Source organism: Daphnia carinata, chromosome 1, assembly GCF_022539665.2.
Source record: "Daphnia carinata strain CSIRO-1 chromosome 1, CSIRO_AGI_Dcar_HiC_V3, whole genome shotgun sequence".
In the NCBI taxonomy this organism is placed as follows: domain Eukaryota; kingdom Metazoa; phylum Arthropoda; class Branchiopoda; order Diplostraca; family Daphniidae; genus Daphnia; species Daphnia carinata.
This window is the reverse complement of record NC_081331.1, coordinates 12,200,490-12,219,880: the sequence shown is the minus strand read 5'-3', so window position 1 is coordinate 12,219,880 and position 19,391 is coordinate 12,200,490. Positions and strand designations below refer to the sequence as shown.

Sequence of the window (19,391 nt, the reverse complement as noted above, 5' to 3'; positions counted from 1 at the left end):
CAACAACTTTATATATCTGTATACTTTAGGAAACAAAGTTGTCAACCACATCTTTCTGCACCAGAGATAAGATCCCATAAATCGTCGAGTGAAAAGACTTTCAACAGCGCCCATCGGCACGTACCAAAAATCGACGAAAATTCACCAAACTTCTTTGTTTAACTAAAAATTTGCTCTTTTGACTATACCGAACTTTTCAGCCACGCCATTTTAAGCAAATTTTCATTGTTTAATTAAAAATGGATCAGTTTGCGTCTGACTTTTCTGCAACGCCCCCGTTTCGAAGCTATAAACGTATAACATAAATAGCTTACGCAGGTAAGACGGGCATACACACCCAACATCTTTAGAAACTTACATTTAAAAGACAAACACGAGTAGCGCACACGTGTAAAAAAACCATTCATATAAATCAGCTACAGATTGGATAATGTATTTACACGACTGCCGATGTGTATATACTGTGGAAAAGTTGGATATATAATACTCTAAATTTACCGAGGCTGTATAATAGGCTGAAAAGGTTTTTTCACGCTCCCGTAGATAGCCCAGCGTGATCAACTTTTCTTCGAATATGTAACTTTGGTTGAGCCCCACAAACATCAGCAATGCCGGGCGAGAAAACGAAACGTGCCCCGCTGCCACTCAAGAACTTTCTTGCCGTTCGGTCTGCACACACACACACTCAGCTCTATATATTATCGTGTTTGTTACTTGTATAGGTGTCGCTATATATATAAATCTCGTGCATTTAACGTGTCTTTTTGTTGTTGTTTTGTTTGTTTTTTTTTGTTTTTTTTATTTACCATGGGTTTTCTTGAAAGAGCAACTGCTGAGAGTTGTCCGTGGGTGGTGGTAAACAAAACTGAAAGGTAGAATAATTTTTCGTTTTCTTTTAAATGGGTATAACAATCTCAAACGATTTGTTAGCCTTATCCAAAAAGAATATTTGGAATAGAATTTTACGAACTTCCGCTTGTTTCATAACAAACATGAACAATTTAATGCTTACCATGGTTTTGAATAGTGTTTCTTTGATAATTAGAGAAATACTATTAATTACATAAATTTCTAATTACCGGAGCTCTGTTATTACTAGAATTATGAAAAATCTTGCCGTATAATACTTTATTGCTCATGTGTACCCTATCACCGAATATTTGAGCACCATAATCATAACATTTATATGACTAACGAGACGCGAAGCGCTCTACTTTTCAAAAACTCGCCAAATTGTTTCCTCATTTTTTGTTTTTGTTTTGAAAAATATTCGTTTTGTTGTAATACCGGAAATGTTGTTCCCTTGTTTCCTTATTGTGCATTTGGCCAACAGCAATTATTAAGAGCCGGAATGAGCGCCAGCTGCTGCTGCATTGTTGCAAACCAGTTGAATGCATAATACACGTATAATGCGACTAAATTTTCTTATTAGAAACATGATGTGCTTATACATTAAAGCGAAATTATGCACTATAAAAGAACACTGCATCAACTACACGTCTATTTATAATAGAATAGATAGATTCCAAGCAAACTTCTTCATTTTCACGCTGGCTTATATACTAATACAAACTATTTACACACGTTTGCATAGCAAAAAATGCCTGCAGGCACATTAGCTATTCAACACTGAAATACATACAATTAAAGCGACTGATGCGTATTCATTTAAATGCCGAAATATCAACTGTCCCTCTGCAGTTTTTTTTAATGAAAAAGACAAATGAGATCGCAAAAGCATCAAATTTGTAAGCTAGCATACTTTTAATAAGTATTAGTGCTGCTGAGTAGTAAGGAAAAAGGGCAATTTACAAATATATATCATAAAGGTCGTGTTTTTCTTATACGATGAGTTCCTTTTTGTATTGTTTTACTTATGTTTTCTTGTCGGCCATCCACAGAAATATACTGTTGTTAAAGACATGAGCGCCACCGTAGATATCAGAAACCGATACATTCTCGTCACGTATAACGTTTTCACCCTTATGTACGTGTGTATATATGTTGGTGGGGGGCTATATAAGCTTGACTTTTTCTTGTGTACACGTAAAAAAAACAGGAAGAATAATAACAAAAGACACAAACGGGAACGGCAGTCTCCGGGCCGTCGGATTAAATAATCCACCCTCGTTCCTGTATAATAAGCTATATTATCTCATGCTGTCTTTTTTTTTATAATATATGAACGGGCCTATATATTATATGCATATAGTGTACAAGTACAATGAATCATGATCTATTGTTCTAGCCAGTGGCTTAAACGAAATGAGAACATTAAAAAGGAATCACTGAATGCGCGTGATGTACGTGGCCGTTTTATAAGTGAAAAATCGATATTATAAAGACAAAGGATGCTACAATGGATATACGCCAATTCAAGGTGCAATAGCTGAGTATGCAAAAACCAAATTTCAGCCGCATTAATATATAACCTAATATGTATTCAGTTACAGTTTAAATATGTATATGTTTATATGGTGGTTGAATTGATTTTTAATATGTGCTGATCTACATGATATTGTGGCTTATAAGTCTGTTGGGATGTGTCCGAGATCAAAAGACGTCTACTTTCCAATAGAAAATAATCAAACAAAAAAGAACACACAAACGACATCAGAGAAACAAATCAATTCTTGTACACATGCTCTCCCTTATATCTGTATAGTTTTGACGCATCAAAGGCGATATAAGAGTTTATATTGTGATTTTTATTTGATGTATCTATAGACGCCTTTTTAGACAGGTTATATAATGGCGTTTCCAACACATAAAACAGTGTCACTGATACATATTGAATGTACCATAATTAAAAAACAAAAAAATTGGGCTCGCTGATTTCGTGTTAGTTTCTAGCGACTGCAGTCACCCTGGCATCATGGATATGATTTCCCAGAAAATATACAGATCGATTAAATCATCAGCGACAACGGCCAATGCATAGAGATAAAAAGAAACCGGTGCCAACTCTGCACGCGCATTTATTGAGAGAGTCTATAAGATATTCAGCTGGTGATGTGATTCATATAAGTCACGGATCAACACAATTTCAGAGCCAAAGACAAAAAAAAAACAAGATGATGACGTGGGCAAAGACGTACCATATATATGTATCATTCACAGCCTAGTTAATATTATATTAGGATGTAGTCCGTTATACGTAGCACCGAGAAATTTCCCTTATTTATTGTTTCGTTAGGTTCTTCTTAACGTTTTGTTAGTTAGCGAATACAAAAAAATGTATTTTAATTATATAGGAAGAAGGAGACAGATACAGAACGTCAAGAGCGGATATACAATTCGCCCATCGCCCCATAAAAAATGGCGATCATGGATGACGACCGCATTTATTATCATAATCGATAGATTGTCTCGTGTATCTCTTTTTTGGAGATGACAAATCATTGCTCTTGATCTACGTACTTTCTTCTTCTTTTTTCTATTTATAACGAAGCAAAAACACCAGCTATACATAGCAGAAGCGATCGTTCAATCAAATTTGACTTTTGTATTATTTATATCGACACACCGTATATATAATTTGATGCAGCATCTATACCCTTTAGATTATAAAAAGGAGGAAAAGGGGTGTAGTGACACAGAAGAGAAAAATGAGAAAAAAAAATGTTTTGTGGGCAAATTATGTACATATATCGAAATTCAAATAACATCGATATGTTACATGATCAGCCAAAGTGTCGCGGCTCGTCTTTCATTTCTCAACCTCTTATTCTACTATTTTTTAGGGGTTCACCGTAGAATATACATCATTTTGTAACTGTGAACCGCAAAACATTATTCACCTCGCCAAACTCGAAGTTCTCTTATATTTAACTTGAATATGTAGCAAAGAAAACCTATACGTACATATAATAAAGCGAATGGTCACACAGTCCAATCAATTATATTGACCCGCCCCTATATGACTTTTTCATCTATACCTCATGATGATGGTCATTCTTAATCCTAGGTCATCAATCAAGAGCAGCACACTCTTCATATCCGCCAGCCTTCAAAAATATGCAAAAGACTATGTCACACACACAAAAAAAAAGAATGTCATATACATAACTGTAATCTTCCTTATATACAATCGCGTGGGGAAAAACAAAGAACGTATGGGAGCAAAAGTGGTAAATAGGTGAAATCCTTGTGTGTTTGTCATCTACCCCCAATGTTCCTCCCGTATGGCAAAACGTGCTGGTTCTTCTCTACATGCACCGAGGATTAGAATATAAAGAGTATGTAACATTCTCTCTGTTTGTTATCGCCTATAGACTTGTGTATCTCTTGATAGTTCATCGCTTGTGGGGATATTTTGGAACAAAAGGGTATAGCCCTCCGCAGTTATCCCTAGGCGAGAGACTGTGGCACGATCGCCTGAAAATCTTTTGCGTTTTTTGGCCATCATCCCTGGCGAGAGCTCCTTCACCTTCAATGGTCGCGCAGACTTTTCGAGTACTCCGCCTTTATATTCTGTTTGAAAACGTGGAATTGCGCGCAACCATCTTCGCCCGACCGAGTGTATTTATATAGAGAGTATGTTGACATATGTGCATGGATTTCTCTGATTCTTAATATTGAAATCCACTCGCTCTTTCGCCCCTTTCTTTTCTTTCTACGTAGGCTTGGTGTATGTATGTTCTTTCAGGAGAAATCTTTCTTTTATATCAAATCTATTGTTTCATAGAGATGTACATCTTGAATGTATTTGAACAACTGATATTTGCTACGTATGTTACTAGCTTTCTATTTTAAGCGGTTCGGTGAAACAAAAGAAATGTTGTCAAGGGTGCTACACACGACGACTCGTTACAATCATAGGATATGTGGACTGAGTGATTTGTGCGCTAAAAAATGTCATTTAAATAGTCGGTTGTACGCGTAATATTCAAAACGAATCGGTAGTACCGCAACACTTAATAACTAAACGAAATGTTTCTGTCTTTTTCTCTAATGATAAAGCTTATTATTCATAACTAACTGAACGTAATATAATGAGGCAACTATTGTGTTCCGTATTTTTTTTTTAAATCTAAGTTGGTTGACATCGAAATTGGCTTTTTGCACAAAACACTCTTAGAGAACTTTATGCGCATCTCTCGCGTGCAGCACTTTGCCCTTAAATAAATAATCAATGACATCACATCGAGTTTTCTATCGACCGTGCTTGATCATCTAATGGCCTATCAGTTCTGATCATCACCTTTTACCAGCAAACTACCCGCCTTGTGCGGATAATGATATAATCATATACAATTTTCTTTTTTACCCAAATGGTGGCAGGACGACGCTTTATCTCGCGCTCTTGAGCACGTCCATCCTATTTTGGGACATCATCGCAGATGGCCGTAAACAATAAAGAAACAAATTTCCGAATAAATATCAGGACAAAAATGACAAAAGTTTTGGGTCGATCTGTGTTGAGAACTTTTTTTTTTACCGAAGATTAGGATCTTTGATGGGATACACTTTTGGGCATTGCCCACCTACACTCTCCGCCTACACGGAATAAATTTTTATTAAATATCTATCGTCGTGAGGCGTGAACCAACGAGATTTTCCATTAGGTGCATTCTATTTCTGGTATACGCACTTGAATTGTTTAGTATAACATTCAATGTTAGGCAATACGTAATAGTTCAACGATCACGTCTTGCACTTCCAATATAATAGGCCAGTATTCCACACGCATTCCTGGAGTTTGGCAAGCATAGAAGAACAAGTTGTTTTTAACGAACGTGTTACAAACGCTCTGTTGCTCTAGGGCTGTTTTTTTTTTAAATCTATTAACCCGATATCTATCGTCGTTGAGTTAATATGTTTGACCTTTCATGTTTTGCGCTTTGTCGGCTTTGCTTTGAAATAACTTATCGACTATGGATTCGTTTAGAAGGACAATTATTTAAACACGTAATCACAGATTTAACGAAGAATGTTTAGTATGAACGTAAATATTTTGTTTACTCAACTTTCCTTTGAAAACATTGTTAACTCCTCTTCCAGTTGGCATTATTCTAGAAATGCCCAAGTTCTTAGAAACGCAATTCAACTCGTTCTCTGCATCGTGAACTAAAATCTTTCCAAAGACTAACGGTATTCAATTGGATACAACCTGGTGCCCCTCACGCGATAACGCAAAAGGAGTAGCGCATTACTTACGTCATTTGCTTGCAAACTTTCAACACCATCAAGTGCGCTGCTTTCTTTTTGCCACAGGCCCAGGGCCCTTTTATTTCTTTCTTTTAAAATTTATTGGGACGATTTAATTTTCGTAGTAGGTACAAAAGAGCTATCCAGATTTTCTTTTACTCTTCTTTTGTTGTCGCACGAGCCAAACTTGACTTTACAACTATCACTACAAATCGTCCTGCGCACAAAACCAAGACAACCAACTCAACAAATCGTCGTCATCGCAGCTTTCAGACGTTGAAAGGTTCGGGTCACTTTTTTGATTGCGATGCCAATCAACAATGTCGCGAACGCAAGTTGCAAATCGCCCAAGAAGTTCCTTTCATTCCATTTTCGAAAAAAGAAAAAAGAGAAAAAAAAAACTTATTGATAAAATAAAGAAAAAAAACGCGTAGTTCAATTACCTGAGGCCATTCTTGCCGGACAACGGCAATAGCTTGCTCCTGAACGTCTTTGTAACGAACAAGTCCACTTTTCATCAATTGTAGGAGAAGTGTAGTGACGTGATTCCAAGACTCTCTAGGCGAAGTTGATTGAGCCAGCAGCAACAGCTGTTTGGGCGTCAAAACTTGCCAAACGCAAGTTGAAATTAGCGCTCCGGGTGGTTGAACCGGTTCCTCTGTTTCTGCCGAATCGATGGATGGGTACGTTTTGCACCAGAAAGCGACCCACGCTGTTATTGTTTGCGATCCTATACTTTCTGGTTGAAAGACGCCTGTTAGCAGATGTAATGAACGTAATGGAAAGGTCAAACTGTGCGTCAACGAGTTTTAACATTTTCTTACAAACGATGAAAAGTAAGTCGAACGTCAACTGTTGAAGACATTTAGAGACGATTGGAGTCACATCAACCCGCCTATGCAGCGTGCCTTCAGAGTTGGACAGCAAGTCGATCAGATCTTGTTCAGTCACTTTTAAAGCGTCACGAATGACTTGCCGGATCAATGTTTTCAGTCGATCAATGAGAAACGAAGGAGCTTGTGTAGTTGAATCATGAACAACTTGCGGCTTATCAGATGCCGTTGGGGACCCAGGGGTAGTTACACGACGGGCACAACTTTTATCGAGTTTGGCCAATTCGACTTCTAGATCGTTTTTAAATAAGCCTGCAATAAAAAAAAGAAGAAATTAGAAAGAAAAAACAACATTACTGATAGGTGACAGGATTTACTTTTCGTGACGTGAAGTTGAATCCAATCAAGAACTTTGCCTTGAGTTAATTTAGACGCTATAGAAACACAGACTCTTCTTACAGGAGGTAGTAAATCATTGGGCAGTAAGGCCGTCAATGTAGACTCGAGGGAAGCAATGGCGAATGTGGCAGCGGAAGCAGCTTCATCGCGGACGTCCGCGCAGAGCTGAAGGCATAGAGACTCCACAGGATCCTTTGCCGTAGACGGCCAATTATTGAGGGTTGCTTGAGCGCTTAAAACTAAACGGGGAATAATCTGATGACGGACGTCACGGACTATATTTGAGGCTAGCCGTTCAGCCACAAATTCAACCGTCCGTTTGACGGAAGACGGTTGATTGTGGAAGAAATTCTCTTCTAGCGATTTCTGCAGCGATTTAACTGCAGGAGCTTTCACAGGTGACGGATTCTCTTCTGCCGAGACGGGCGTGATTTTACGGCTAACCGAAGCTCTTTCTCCGCTGTATTTTGCATCTGAACAGGCGAATTCCGCCAGCAAATGCTTCCACGACCACAGGAAAGGGCAGCATTGATGGATTAAACTCGAATCGACTAACCGGGATTGATCCAGCCGAGGTAGCTGGTCATCAGTAGTTGACAATGACAGATTTCCGAACTCGATTAGCAAATCATCGTCCGGTTTCGTCAGCAACGCTAGAGGGAAATTTGGTTGGCTAAAAAGCCAACCAAGTAAAATGCGGATTAAAAATGCATTCGCTGGAGCGATTTCAGCTTTCCGGTAGACGAAAATCAGATGACAAAGGACAGAATGGAAGCCCGGAAGACAAAGAGATACTGGATCGGCTAGTGTGAGGTAAGTCACAACCCACGGTATGATCAGCACGAGCCGGCCTTTTTGAAAAGCGTCCTTGATGTAGTTCACGAGGTCGATCGGTTCTCTTTGACTAATGCGCAGTCTGCTCAAATGATGGAAGATGTGCTCTGGAAGGTGATCGCCAGAAGCGTGCGGATAAAAATGGAGAAAACCCAAAAATTTGGCCATCACTTGAAGTGCAATGACAGTTTCAGCAAACTGAGCTCGATCATCGCAATCCTCGCTTGAAGACAAGTCTTCAATTCCGCTCAATAAGCTGGTTTTCAAATGTTCGTTGAATGCTGGACTGGCGGCAAGTAAGATGAAATCGCGGAAGAATTCTTGATCCCCTTCAAAGTGCATTTTGATGTCGTTTTCATTTCCAATACAACGAGCTGGACGGCTTTCAGGTGGGTTTGTAAGACGATCCCTTAGTCGACGAAGCTTGTCCGGGTCGGAAGACTGGAGCAGGCCCAGAGGTCCATCTGGTTCTTCTAATTCGTTGATGGGTTTTACTAGCTGGGCAACGTTCAGCAGTTGCGAACGGAATAACCGAGCCAGATGGGCGTAGTTGACGCAATCCCTACGTAGATCCACCAATGACTGAATCATCTTCTGTAAAGCTATAGACATGTTCCAGCCGGGGATAGAGCTGTTGATTTTCCAAATTTGCCATACCTAAGAAATCCTCAACACAATGATATTAAATTTATTTTTACAATGATGAAACAAAAACACTTTACCTCGCAAAACTGATCGCGTTGCTTTCTAAAAACTTGGAAAGATGAATCGCTGGCAAAATTGAACCTGTTGTCAGTTTCCGTTTGAAATGCTACATTAGCAACAGTTTTATGTGGAGGAATTCTATCAACGTTCGTTATCGACGAGCTTAATCTGGGCAGCTTGTCGTTGGTCCATTCGGGACAGAAGAGTAGCAATCTTGGATTGTGCATCAGCTGCTGAAGGACACTTTGATCGACATGACACCAGATGCCTTCCAATTGTTCCAGTGTTTTTGCTGAAAAATACACACAGTTGTGAACGCTACCGAGTAGATTTTGAGCAAGATGAGTCTGCTTTAATTTGGCAGGACTCACACGGAGTACCAGCAGCTGAATTAAAAACTGAATCTCGCTGAATACGGATGGTACAAAGTTACGAGAAAGGCAAAAGGAAAAGAGGGCACTTAGACGGTCGAGTTGGGATTGGTTAGTGACAAAACTGATGTCTGGTTCAACACATATCCAATTTTTGGGTGTATTGCTTCCCAAATCGGATACGGCAGGAACCGTGATTTGGCGTTTCTTCTCCTTGAGAAGGGCTCGTTCTTGGTCAAGGCTTTTGTGGCAGGATTGCTCTTGTGCTTGATTGAAAGCATTACGTCCAAGAGCAGGGGGGCTTGGTCGTATGCAAGAACCAAACTGTAGTAGCACCCTTGTAGCAACTGGACTCTCTATAAGTTGAGTTGGATTTATCCTTCTTTTTTTTGGAATTTCTCTGGGCTGGGCAGATTGCTGAAGAGATGGAAAAGCAGAGTCACTTGACAGATCCAGTCGTTGGGGTGTGATTTTGCGAATTTTTCTTGTTTCTTGACAACTGCCATTGTTCTTGAAATTGGGACTGGGGCTTGACAATGACAAATTATTCACTTTTGGTAATGCATTTTCTCTCTTTGGGGATGATATAGTATGATGTTCATATGGATGGATATTGTGTAGCTTCACAATACTAAAAAATATAATTCAGTCACTAGTATTCCAAATTACATAAAATTCAAATTACCTTGATGTCTGTTCTTTAATAAAAGCAATCAACAGTTGAGGAAAAGAATATCTGATATTTTCAGTTTCATCTTTTAAAAGTTCTTTGAGGTCCTATTGAGTAAATGTGAAATAATTAAAGCCACCATACACTTTTGGGGGATGACATCAAAGTTTTACTTTGACATTGTCTTGTACAAACCTGGTGAACACTGCCAATATCAAGCCAAGTGAAGACGTGAAACAGAGTGATGTCACCAGACACCAAATCTAAAATCAGCGCCATTGCATGTTCCCCATTGACTCGACACCATACCGTTCAAATTTGACAGACGTCAACAAAATACTGAACAGTTTCTTCACTTGTGCCAGATATATTTATTGAGAAAAACGGCAAATATGCAAGGTTGCAAACGTATAAAAAAAAACATATATCAATTAACCATTCCGTTTGCCAAACAGGTACGAAGACGAATTAATTAAGAAAGGGGATTTGAGGTTGAAACATTTTTCACGTTTGATGATAATTTACAAGGAACACCCTGATGTCTGAGGCAATAAAGGATAATCGCACATCACGACACCCAACTGATGGTAAATCAATTTCGCTTCAAACATCTAGAGTAGGTACGTTTCTTTGCTGTTGAAATCCATGACCGCTATTCAGCGTTCTCTAGCTCAATGCCTTCATTCCAAACCTTAACACATTGACAACAAAACAACTATGATCAGATGACTCCGAAATAAAACGAAAGCACATTTCTCTTGAAAAAATTACCATCAAAAATGGACGAAAGTCGAGCATACTAGAAATAACCAAAACGAAGCAGATCAAACCAAAATTGACATTGGGGTATCGCAACGACGATAAGACTTGCTCATAATGACAAACACAAATTGACCAGAGATTCATCGAGTATACCACTAGCTGAGAACAAACGGGTTGGAATTTTCCGTTTCCAGTTTGATTTGTGGGTAAATATCGTTATTGCGTTGAGGTTAAGTGCTGTAAGAGTTGATTGAAATGCCCAGGTAAAAGGTAACAAGTAAACGGTGCCACCGTAAGATCAGGATATGCAATATTTTGATTTTCAGTTTCAGATAACTGGTTGTCTATCATGTCCGTGTACCTGAAACGGAAGAAAATAATAAACTGCTGAAAGCTTCAATGGCTATTTATCGTTTCAATTTCAAAGTACCGGACATTAAAGACACGTCTGTAAGGACTTGCAGACTGTTGGCCACGCTGCTGTTTCTCTACATTTACACAACTGTCACCAGATTCACGTATGCAGCCCTTCAAGAGTTGCATACCGTAGAGAAATTCGTGATCAGTCGTAGAGCAAAGATGACCATTTCTTTGGCAATGGACCATCGCCTCAGGCAACTGCTCAATAATTAACGGGTTTAAGCATTCCATATCCCCGTCATTTTCTTGTTTTTTTTCTTTTCTGATTTTCGGTTGCAATGGACTATGGATGACAACAATTCGGTTGAAACAACCATTGGTCTCTTGATTTCCATAGATACGATTTGGCAGCCAATCCAGTCCTTCGATGGACATTTCTTCCCATTGGCTTTCATCTCCATAATCGTACACCTGTGTCATATAAAAGAACTGTAAAATCCATTTGCGGTAGTTGCAGATGTGTCACAGCAACAACAACCACAAAATAAAAATAAAGAAAATAAAAAACGTATATATAAAATAAACTATTCAAATACGAATACATTTTTCCAGGAAAAGGATATCAAAATGCTCTCCAGCTATCGCACCTTCACTTTGTCTCCGCATTCGGATTGCAGTCGTTTTCGAAGGTCAGTTGCACGTTGAGACACTTGAGCATCGTCTCGGCGATATAGCAGCAAAACGGAGAAATGAGTACACAATATATTTTCGACTATTCCATTGTTAAGAATATGATCGCAGTCGTTGCTAATATCATTCCGTTGTTCATTCAACAACTTCTTCATGCTGGTGACATCAGAGATGTTTGACTGGGCCCGCGAAACATCCGTGCTCGGTTCCCACCCAGCTGTAACATGAAACATACACAGATAGACATATAATAAAACAACGACATTTCGCATTTTCTTTAGGGAAAAACTGTTTAAAATACCAAGATACTGTTGGCGACGTTGCCGGAGGCGCTTTTTGTGGCGATGGCGATAAAATAACATTATACCGAGCAAAGAGATGAGTACTAGACCGAGGGCGAAAGCACAGATAATGTAGAAGTTGGCCCAGACGTCAGTTGTTGGTGTTCTAACGATGACCAACGGCTTGTTATTTCCGTTGCTTTCTATGTGTGATGGCGAAGCTGTAATTTTAATAAAACAGGTTAACATTTAAAAATCTTATAATACTACAAAAGTCTTTGTTTTTGTTTGATTATACGTTGAATTTCTAGCAGATAGTGAAAAAAAACCGGTATAATAAAAATATTGACCTTGGAGCTTCACGGCTTTTGCAGAGTGCCGGCGGCACGTTCCTCCTTTGACTTTCCAGAAGTTATTACCATTGCACCTTTCATCTATTGGCTCCACGACAACGCAGTAAATACCAGGAGGCTTTCCGAAAAAAGCCATTTCTGCAAATTGTTTTTCAGGTTCCTATTCGACAATATTAGAAGAATAATAAGTTAAAAGAAACTGATTATGAATGCAATAAATCAAATTTCGAAGTGCATACCATTTTCAGGATTTCTGACCAAACGCTTTGGACTAGTTTGCTGTCGTTGCATCTTTCGCCAGACATTTGCATCAAATACACTCGGAGTTGGCCACTCATTATTTGGTAGGTAGAATTAGGTAACGTAAAGGCCACCGAAATGCCTTGACTTTTTCATATCCAATTTTACGGCGTGATTATCATACACGGAGGCGGAACTCAATTCATCATGTCACATTTTACCTGCTAGGCATTGGCTGCAAGTCTATCGTGGTCTGCCATCTGGTTATGTCAGCTGATGTTTGGCTTCTATTCGTTTCATAGTGTAACATGCGAGTGAACGTTCTGCGCGTATGCCTATTCACTTGAGGTTGAATCAGAAGGCAATAGTATGCAGAATAGACATGGTTAAAGGTAACTGTAAAATTCCTCTGTAAGATTCAAGCAAAAATGTCAATAAACTTTTGGTCTGGAAAGCCGAATTTTTATAACACATTACCACGTCTCTGCCGACGCAGGAAGTGTGATTGTCATCGATATTGTGTTTGTCATACCGTGACGAGCCCTTAGTACGAGGGCAGCCGACCATAACATTTCGACTTGAATGTTGTAAAAAATTGTCATTTAAACAGGTTGTAGGTGGTTCCGATGAAATTCCGTTCGGTAAAGCTGTCAAATAAAATTCGAAATTGGTGAACTTCTCCGTCATTGGATTCGACTGAGGCGATGCGGTGGATAAGGATTGCTTTCTAAATGGGGGCGCGCTGTAGGTTTCACCGTTGATTTCCGGAATACCGACATAGACAGACACACGGAGCGTCGTAGTTTCATTATTATACTGAAATCCAACAGCTAAAATTTCCATGCTTGGTTTGTATTCTTGAATTTTGTAAACAAGAAAAAAAAATGAAGGAAAACTGTGTAAATGAAATAGTTATACAAAAATACCTGCTGTATCAAATTTTTGGTAGATCATTTCTTCATGCTTGGAAATCATAGGGGAAGCACGGCTGGTAAGACCCTTGCCCTTACTCATGCTGGATGTCTGTTCAAGCATATGGCCATCCTGATATAATACATGTACATAAATAATAAACAAATATGATGGATGTGTTAAATGTGGTGGATATTACGTGCTGATCCATCACATCTGTGACAGCTTTGGATTCCTGAAAGGCCATGCTCTCCCAAACCACAATCAACATCAACCAGAAAACTGAGAAATACATTGTGTTGGAAACATACTTTCACTGTGCCCAAGTAAAAGTTAGAAGCTTGGAAGCATTTCGTATGTAATATCGGTTTTTACACATTTTCGCTCCACTATTGCTTTTAATGAAACATTTCAGCAAAATAGTTGAAGATGGCTCAAGCGTTGCATCTTCAAACAAAAACACAGCACACTCAAATGCGAGATCTTAGTACAGTAATGTGAGGCAAACCACTAGTGCTAAGAAACCAATTGTTAAGTTGACAACTAACGTTTCAATTAATGCGTGTTATCGCAACAGACAACTAACAACCACGCAACACGACACTCATCTTCTGTCTGCTCGCTGCATCGCACTCTCCGTACTCTGCAGATGGAGCGCCACCTTTCGCTCGTCCCCTGAAGGCTCAGCCTTGTTCAAAATCCTCACAGTTGGTTGGGTGCGCCAAGTCACGTGATACCACTGTTTTGGTCCCAAACTAGACAATAATAAGGAACGACAATATGTCAACGGTGGGTACATGAACAGACATTTTGCATAGCAACAGGTTGGGATAGGTAGAACGCGTAATGTGAATGTATGAAATAGTTTTCCCAACTGTTAGCCCTACGGGGCAGGTGCGCGACAGGCATTGCCGTCCACCTGGCCATAGCTAAAGTTCGTTAACCATCATATTAATGATTACACAGTTGCCAAAGCCCAACTTTGTTGATTTTATTTAGCTAATCAGCCAATGAAAGAAATGTGTAGGTCTACTTTGATTTGAAAAGAGAAATATTATTATGCTACTCTGAGAATGAATAACAGCAACCCAATGAGGCAAAAAAAATTTTGTATTTTTTATTTTACTTTTTTTTTTTTTTTGTTATGTTTTGTTTTTTTTTTTGTTTTTGATTTTTTTTTTTTTTCTTTTGTTTGCTTTTCTTTGTGGTGGGGGGGGGAGGGTTAGAAAGAAATCGAAACAGTAAATGTCTAATGAGGGCAACCATCGATGAACACATCCCTCACATTACTTTACTTAAACATTAAACCGGTTCATGTCAACCAGTTTTCGTTCGTTAGCGGTTTCGCCTTTTCTGTGCACTACAATGGGTGTTTCACATAAATTCGCCAGCAAAATACATGTATACAATTAATGAGAAATTTTGTGGATGAAGGCTTCACCAATTTTCACACTATAAAACTTATCTCCCTAAAATGAGTCATCAGTGGTAATCGTAATATCGAACAACATTCAAACTAGATTTTGCCCTTAGAACCCTTTTAGAATGTGGAAGTAGTTGTAATAATTAACCGTACCTTTTTCAAACTAATCTCTAACTTACGTTGTGGCCCTTGACAAATACGTCACTTGATAAACCTCAAGGTGTACAGGACCCAATGACAGATTTTTGCGATTAAAAGTATTTAAAGTCAGGAAACTTATACTAAATGTCATAACATAGTGCTTTGTGACGTTAAAACCTACTTCGTTTGGCTAGATTCCAGTTGCAACGGGAAAATGGGCAGTCATAGTCAGCTGCGGATTACCAATTCTTTCGTTTAGAAGAAATACAGTTTCGCAGTTGCTGTGCGGAATATTCCCTTCAAATCCACCACAATATTCAACAAACTGTCGTCGAACGGGGTCAGACTAAAACGAATACCCTGTCAATAGATAATAAAATGTAAAAGTAAATCAGCACATGCTTTATAAAGACAAACATCAGACATGGCGTAGGATTGAAATAACCGGTACTTTTTTAGAAAAAACAATGCAAATTTGTATTTTAACAAGCAAAAAAAAAAAAGAAAAAAAAAGACAATGAGAACTCGACAGACACGACAGTCTTTGGCAAGTTTTTTTGGGTAGCATTTGATCCAAATTGGACATTAGTTGGTTTACATAAATTATATTTTCAAATAATACATCCACAATAGGTTAACAAGTACCTTTCACAGGTCTTAGTCAAACCTGGATTAAGCCATCACTATTTACTTTCCAAAACAAAAACGTGATTGAGACACCATACCCTTGGGCTTGTGGCAACTGCCAACGAACAATCGAACATCATCTAAAGGGAAAAAGTATTGAACGTTGGCAAGATAAATTTTGAACATTCTTCCTTCGCTAAATAATTCAAACCATTTCTTTTTTCATTTTGTGAACCCGTTGGGGAAATTTTATTTGATAGAGAAAGCAAACTTTAAAAATAATTGCTGGGTAATACCATGGTGTACAAGGATGGTGAAACAACTCTCCATTTTAAGGCCTATCTCGAATGAAGCCTGTTTCATAGGAGGTGGGTGTGGCCTAATTGAGGTTAGATATAGCCAACGCCACCATCATATTTAGTAGTGTCGCGATAAGAAGAAATATAACAAATTCTGTAGTCTAATGGATAGAACACTCGATTACAGCACGGGAGTCTCGAGTTCGAACCCAGTATAGATCTTTCTTTTTTCTCCTTTCCTATTGCTATATAAATTTAATTCATTATAACGGGATCATTAAATTTATTCTAAACGAACTAAACGTCAAATACGATAATATAATAAAAGAAAAGTTATAACGGTAATTTGATAGCTAAGAGGTAATGGGATAATGGGACACGTCCCCCTTGTTTGGACTTAGAAAATTTTTCAAGCAGGTGCAGCCTTTACCTTTTACTTCAATATCGGCCACTAGGCGTCTCTGACAATATCTAACCTAGACCCCTATTAGCCTTCAGCCGAGATAGGCCGTTATAACGAAGAGTTCTTTCACCATCCTTGTACACCATGGTAATACCTTGTTATTTTAATGCTTGGTAAATTTGGCAACTGGGGTTGCCATTTTTGTTCACTTGGTTTGTTCAAGCATGCCATTTGCATTTGTCAACAGAAACGTAAATTTAACGTGCCCGATATCTACAGTATTTCTTCTCTCCCAGAAATGGCAATTACCTTAATTGTAACAATATCTTTAGCTGATGGTCCCAATAACTTTAAATGGATGAACTGTTATTAAGAATTTCAGGATTCTACAGGTTGGGACTAAACGCTTTGTGTTATTCATTGTTGCACATCTGGTTTGAGGTGGCCAATAGCCATTGTTTCACAATTTTCCAAATTTCCTTAACTGATCGAATAAATCTTGAGGCAATATTATTATGAGATCGACACAATAGCCAACATGTTAGTAACCCTAACCTTTTTTTTTTTAATTTTTCTGATGGAACGAAAACCCGCCTAGTGACCAAACATCACGTCAATAACTAATGGGAATTTCAAGGTGAAAAAAGTAATCTTTACAAATATTCGTTTAACAGATTGACAAAAAAATTTTTTCCTTTAACGAAACTCGAAAAAAGAAACAATCACCGACATACAAGATTATTCGCGACCTAAATTTACTTACAAGGTAAACGTATGTCATGCCGTTTGTCTTTTCGTCTTTGTGGAGTCCTCATTTGGGGTTATTTTGAAATGGGAGAAGGCAGCTCTGATTCTAAATCATTTTGTGGGCTTGATGGTGTTGATATTGTGATGAAAACTTGAATGTCCACACTTTGCCCTTGGGGTTGGCAACAGGTGTACCAGTTGAAAACCGAATGAAAAGAGCTTGAGGGGTTTCCCCCCTGCTATGTGTCAATGTAATTTATGTTGTGTTTTATTACTTTTTTCGCCATATGTATTAGACTATGCCCTGAAGAAGACTTCCACGTTGATAGCTTTTTCATTCTCAAGTGCTACAAGTTTTTTTTACGCCTTTGGCCCGTTTTTACAATGTGTTCAATGACGCTTCGCTGGCTGAACGGAACTTACATAGTCTGTTTGCAAGAAAAAGACAAGGAGGTAACCGGTATTTGATCTAAGCTCTGCTGGAGGCGATAATTTGCTTGGGTAAGAATGTAAAAGTGGCGAGTAATTTTAGATAAGCATGCTAGGCTCCTAACAAAGCATTAATTCAGTCTATTGTTTTATGTTTGCCAGATAACGAAACTAATGTTTTCTTCTTTTTTGGTGAGACCTCTTAGTTTGACTGGACTTGGACAACCTTCATTTGGTGGTAAAGACTAACCGTACTTAAGATGGCCTCGTCAAGATGCATGCTGTTAGCTGCCATTTTAACTTTTCAATTGCTTCTGGTGTATCATTTGTACAGGACGAATTGACATTTGTTTTTAAAATGCATCTAATTTGATGATACAAACAAATTATCACAAGTTAGTTCCATCGCCAACTGCTAAGCTAATATTTCGATCGTAACTTCAAATAGAACGAGACATACGTTACACAGTCAAAATTCATTAGTCCTAACATGTGAATAAACAAGTAAATGGTTTTTGTGAGCTATTTTGGGCTTGTGAGATGTAAAGAAAACGACACATTTCAAAACCTTGAATTGGTATACTTCAATTGTACAGTATTTATTAGGGTAATATAGATAACATTGACTGTGTCCTTGCATGTTGAACAACGCAGCTTGGATTGCGAAAGCTAAATTTGAATTTAATTACGATTTCCTCAATCGTTGACCTGCTTAATTGCAGTATAATCTTCAATCGAAGGGCAGTGGGTGGATTTTTGTTTCGTTTTTCGAGGAGGAGCCCAAAATCTAGAAGAGAATAGTGTATTGGAGAGCTGAATGGAGGCCCGGACCTCCACTTAGCTGAAGTGGAAAAACCAGCGCGGAAAGATGAATTTCAGCTGAAGCGAATTTTAAAAAGCCCAAATTTATGCAAATACGGACATTAGAAAAATTAAAATTCACCTCAGTTGAATTTTTTGCACCAAAATTCGCCTTTAGTGACGTTTATCATTAAATTTTAATATATTTTTTAAACAGTGAATTAACCTGATTCCATGGATCAAAATCATTGCCAGCTAAAAGGGAAACAGCAGGCTGGTCGCGAGGCAATATGTACTACTTAGTACATAATCGCGCCTACAGTTTTCTTTATGGGGAAAGTGTGTGTTGTCGCCCCTAGGGCTTTGATTTGGTTGCTTTAATGGTTAAACCGTTAAAGTTAAACCAGTTAAACAAAAATGCGTGTAGCGCATGTCTTAATTTTTTCGAAGCGAATAATATGAATTCGTTTTATATAAATTTATATTTACAATACTATGATAATGTATATAAATACTACAATGTAATAAATACACATATATATACAGTATATTACAATTATAGATATATATTTATACATACATACAATTATAATATATATATTACTATTATATATATGTACAATAGTTATAGTAATTCAAATAAACGAATATAAGAGATACAAATTTTTAATTATTTGTCAGCAAAATTAATTACGATATTCGCTTATTTAATATATAAATAATATAAACATAATATAAATCGATAGCCCTTGGTAAGGGCTATCCATTTTTAGGTAATTATAATCAACATTTTCAAATAGAAAAATCTTAAAGGCAAAATGTGTTTTTGTTGTTTTTCCATCTAAGGTTGTAATGGACACAACTGATAAAAACAAAAAAATAGATATTACGCTTAAACTTTTTCCTTTTCTGAAAATTTAACATAAATTTCATAGAAGTAGATAGCTGTTGAAAAGAGCTA

General features: G+C 38.0%; 2 protein-coding genes across 2 annotated transcripts; both read right to left on the bottom strand.

The window, feature by feature from the left end:
- Positions 1-6,155: 6,155 nt before the first annotated feature.
- Positions 6,156-10,303, bottom strand: LOC130691489 (codanin-1-like). Its single transcript, XM_057514445.2, has 7 exons — positions 10,158-10,303; positions 9,978-10,069; positions 8,939-9,923; positions 7,361-8,873; positions 6,975-7,295; positions 6,594-6,904; positions 6,156-6,508 (listed from the first exon to the last, which is right to left on the bottom strand). Exons 1-7 carry the CDS (start codon positions 10,239-10,241, stop codon positions 6,356-6,358), a joined length of 3,459 nt encoding a protein of 1,152 aa, XP_057370428.1. The 5' UTR covers positions 10,242-10,303; the 3' UTR covers positions 6,156-6,355.
- A 389-nt stretch (positions 10,304-10,692) lies between these two features.
- On the bottom strand, positions 10,693-14,188 carry LOC130691494 (uncharacterized). The gene is made up of 10 exons (XM_057514451.2): positions 13,760-14,188; positions 13,575-13,692; positions 13,126-13,505; positions 12,870-13,057; positions 12,648-12,795; positions 12,406-12,568; positions 12,076-12,276; positions 11,732-11,991; positions 11,155-11,555; positions 10,693-11,085 (listed from the first exon to the last, which is right to left on the bottom strand). Exons 1-10 carry the CDS (start codon positions 13,853-13,855, stop codon positions 10,941-10,943), a joined length of 2,100 nt encoding a protein of 699 aa, XP_057370434.1. The 5' UTR covers positions 13,856-14,188; the 3' UTR covers positions 10,693-10,940.
- Positions 14,189-19,391: the final 5,203 nt, after the last annotated feature.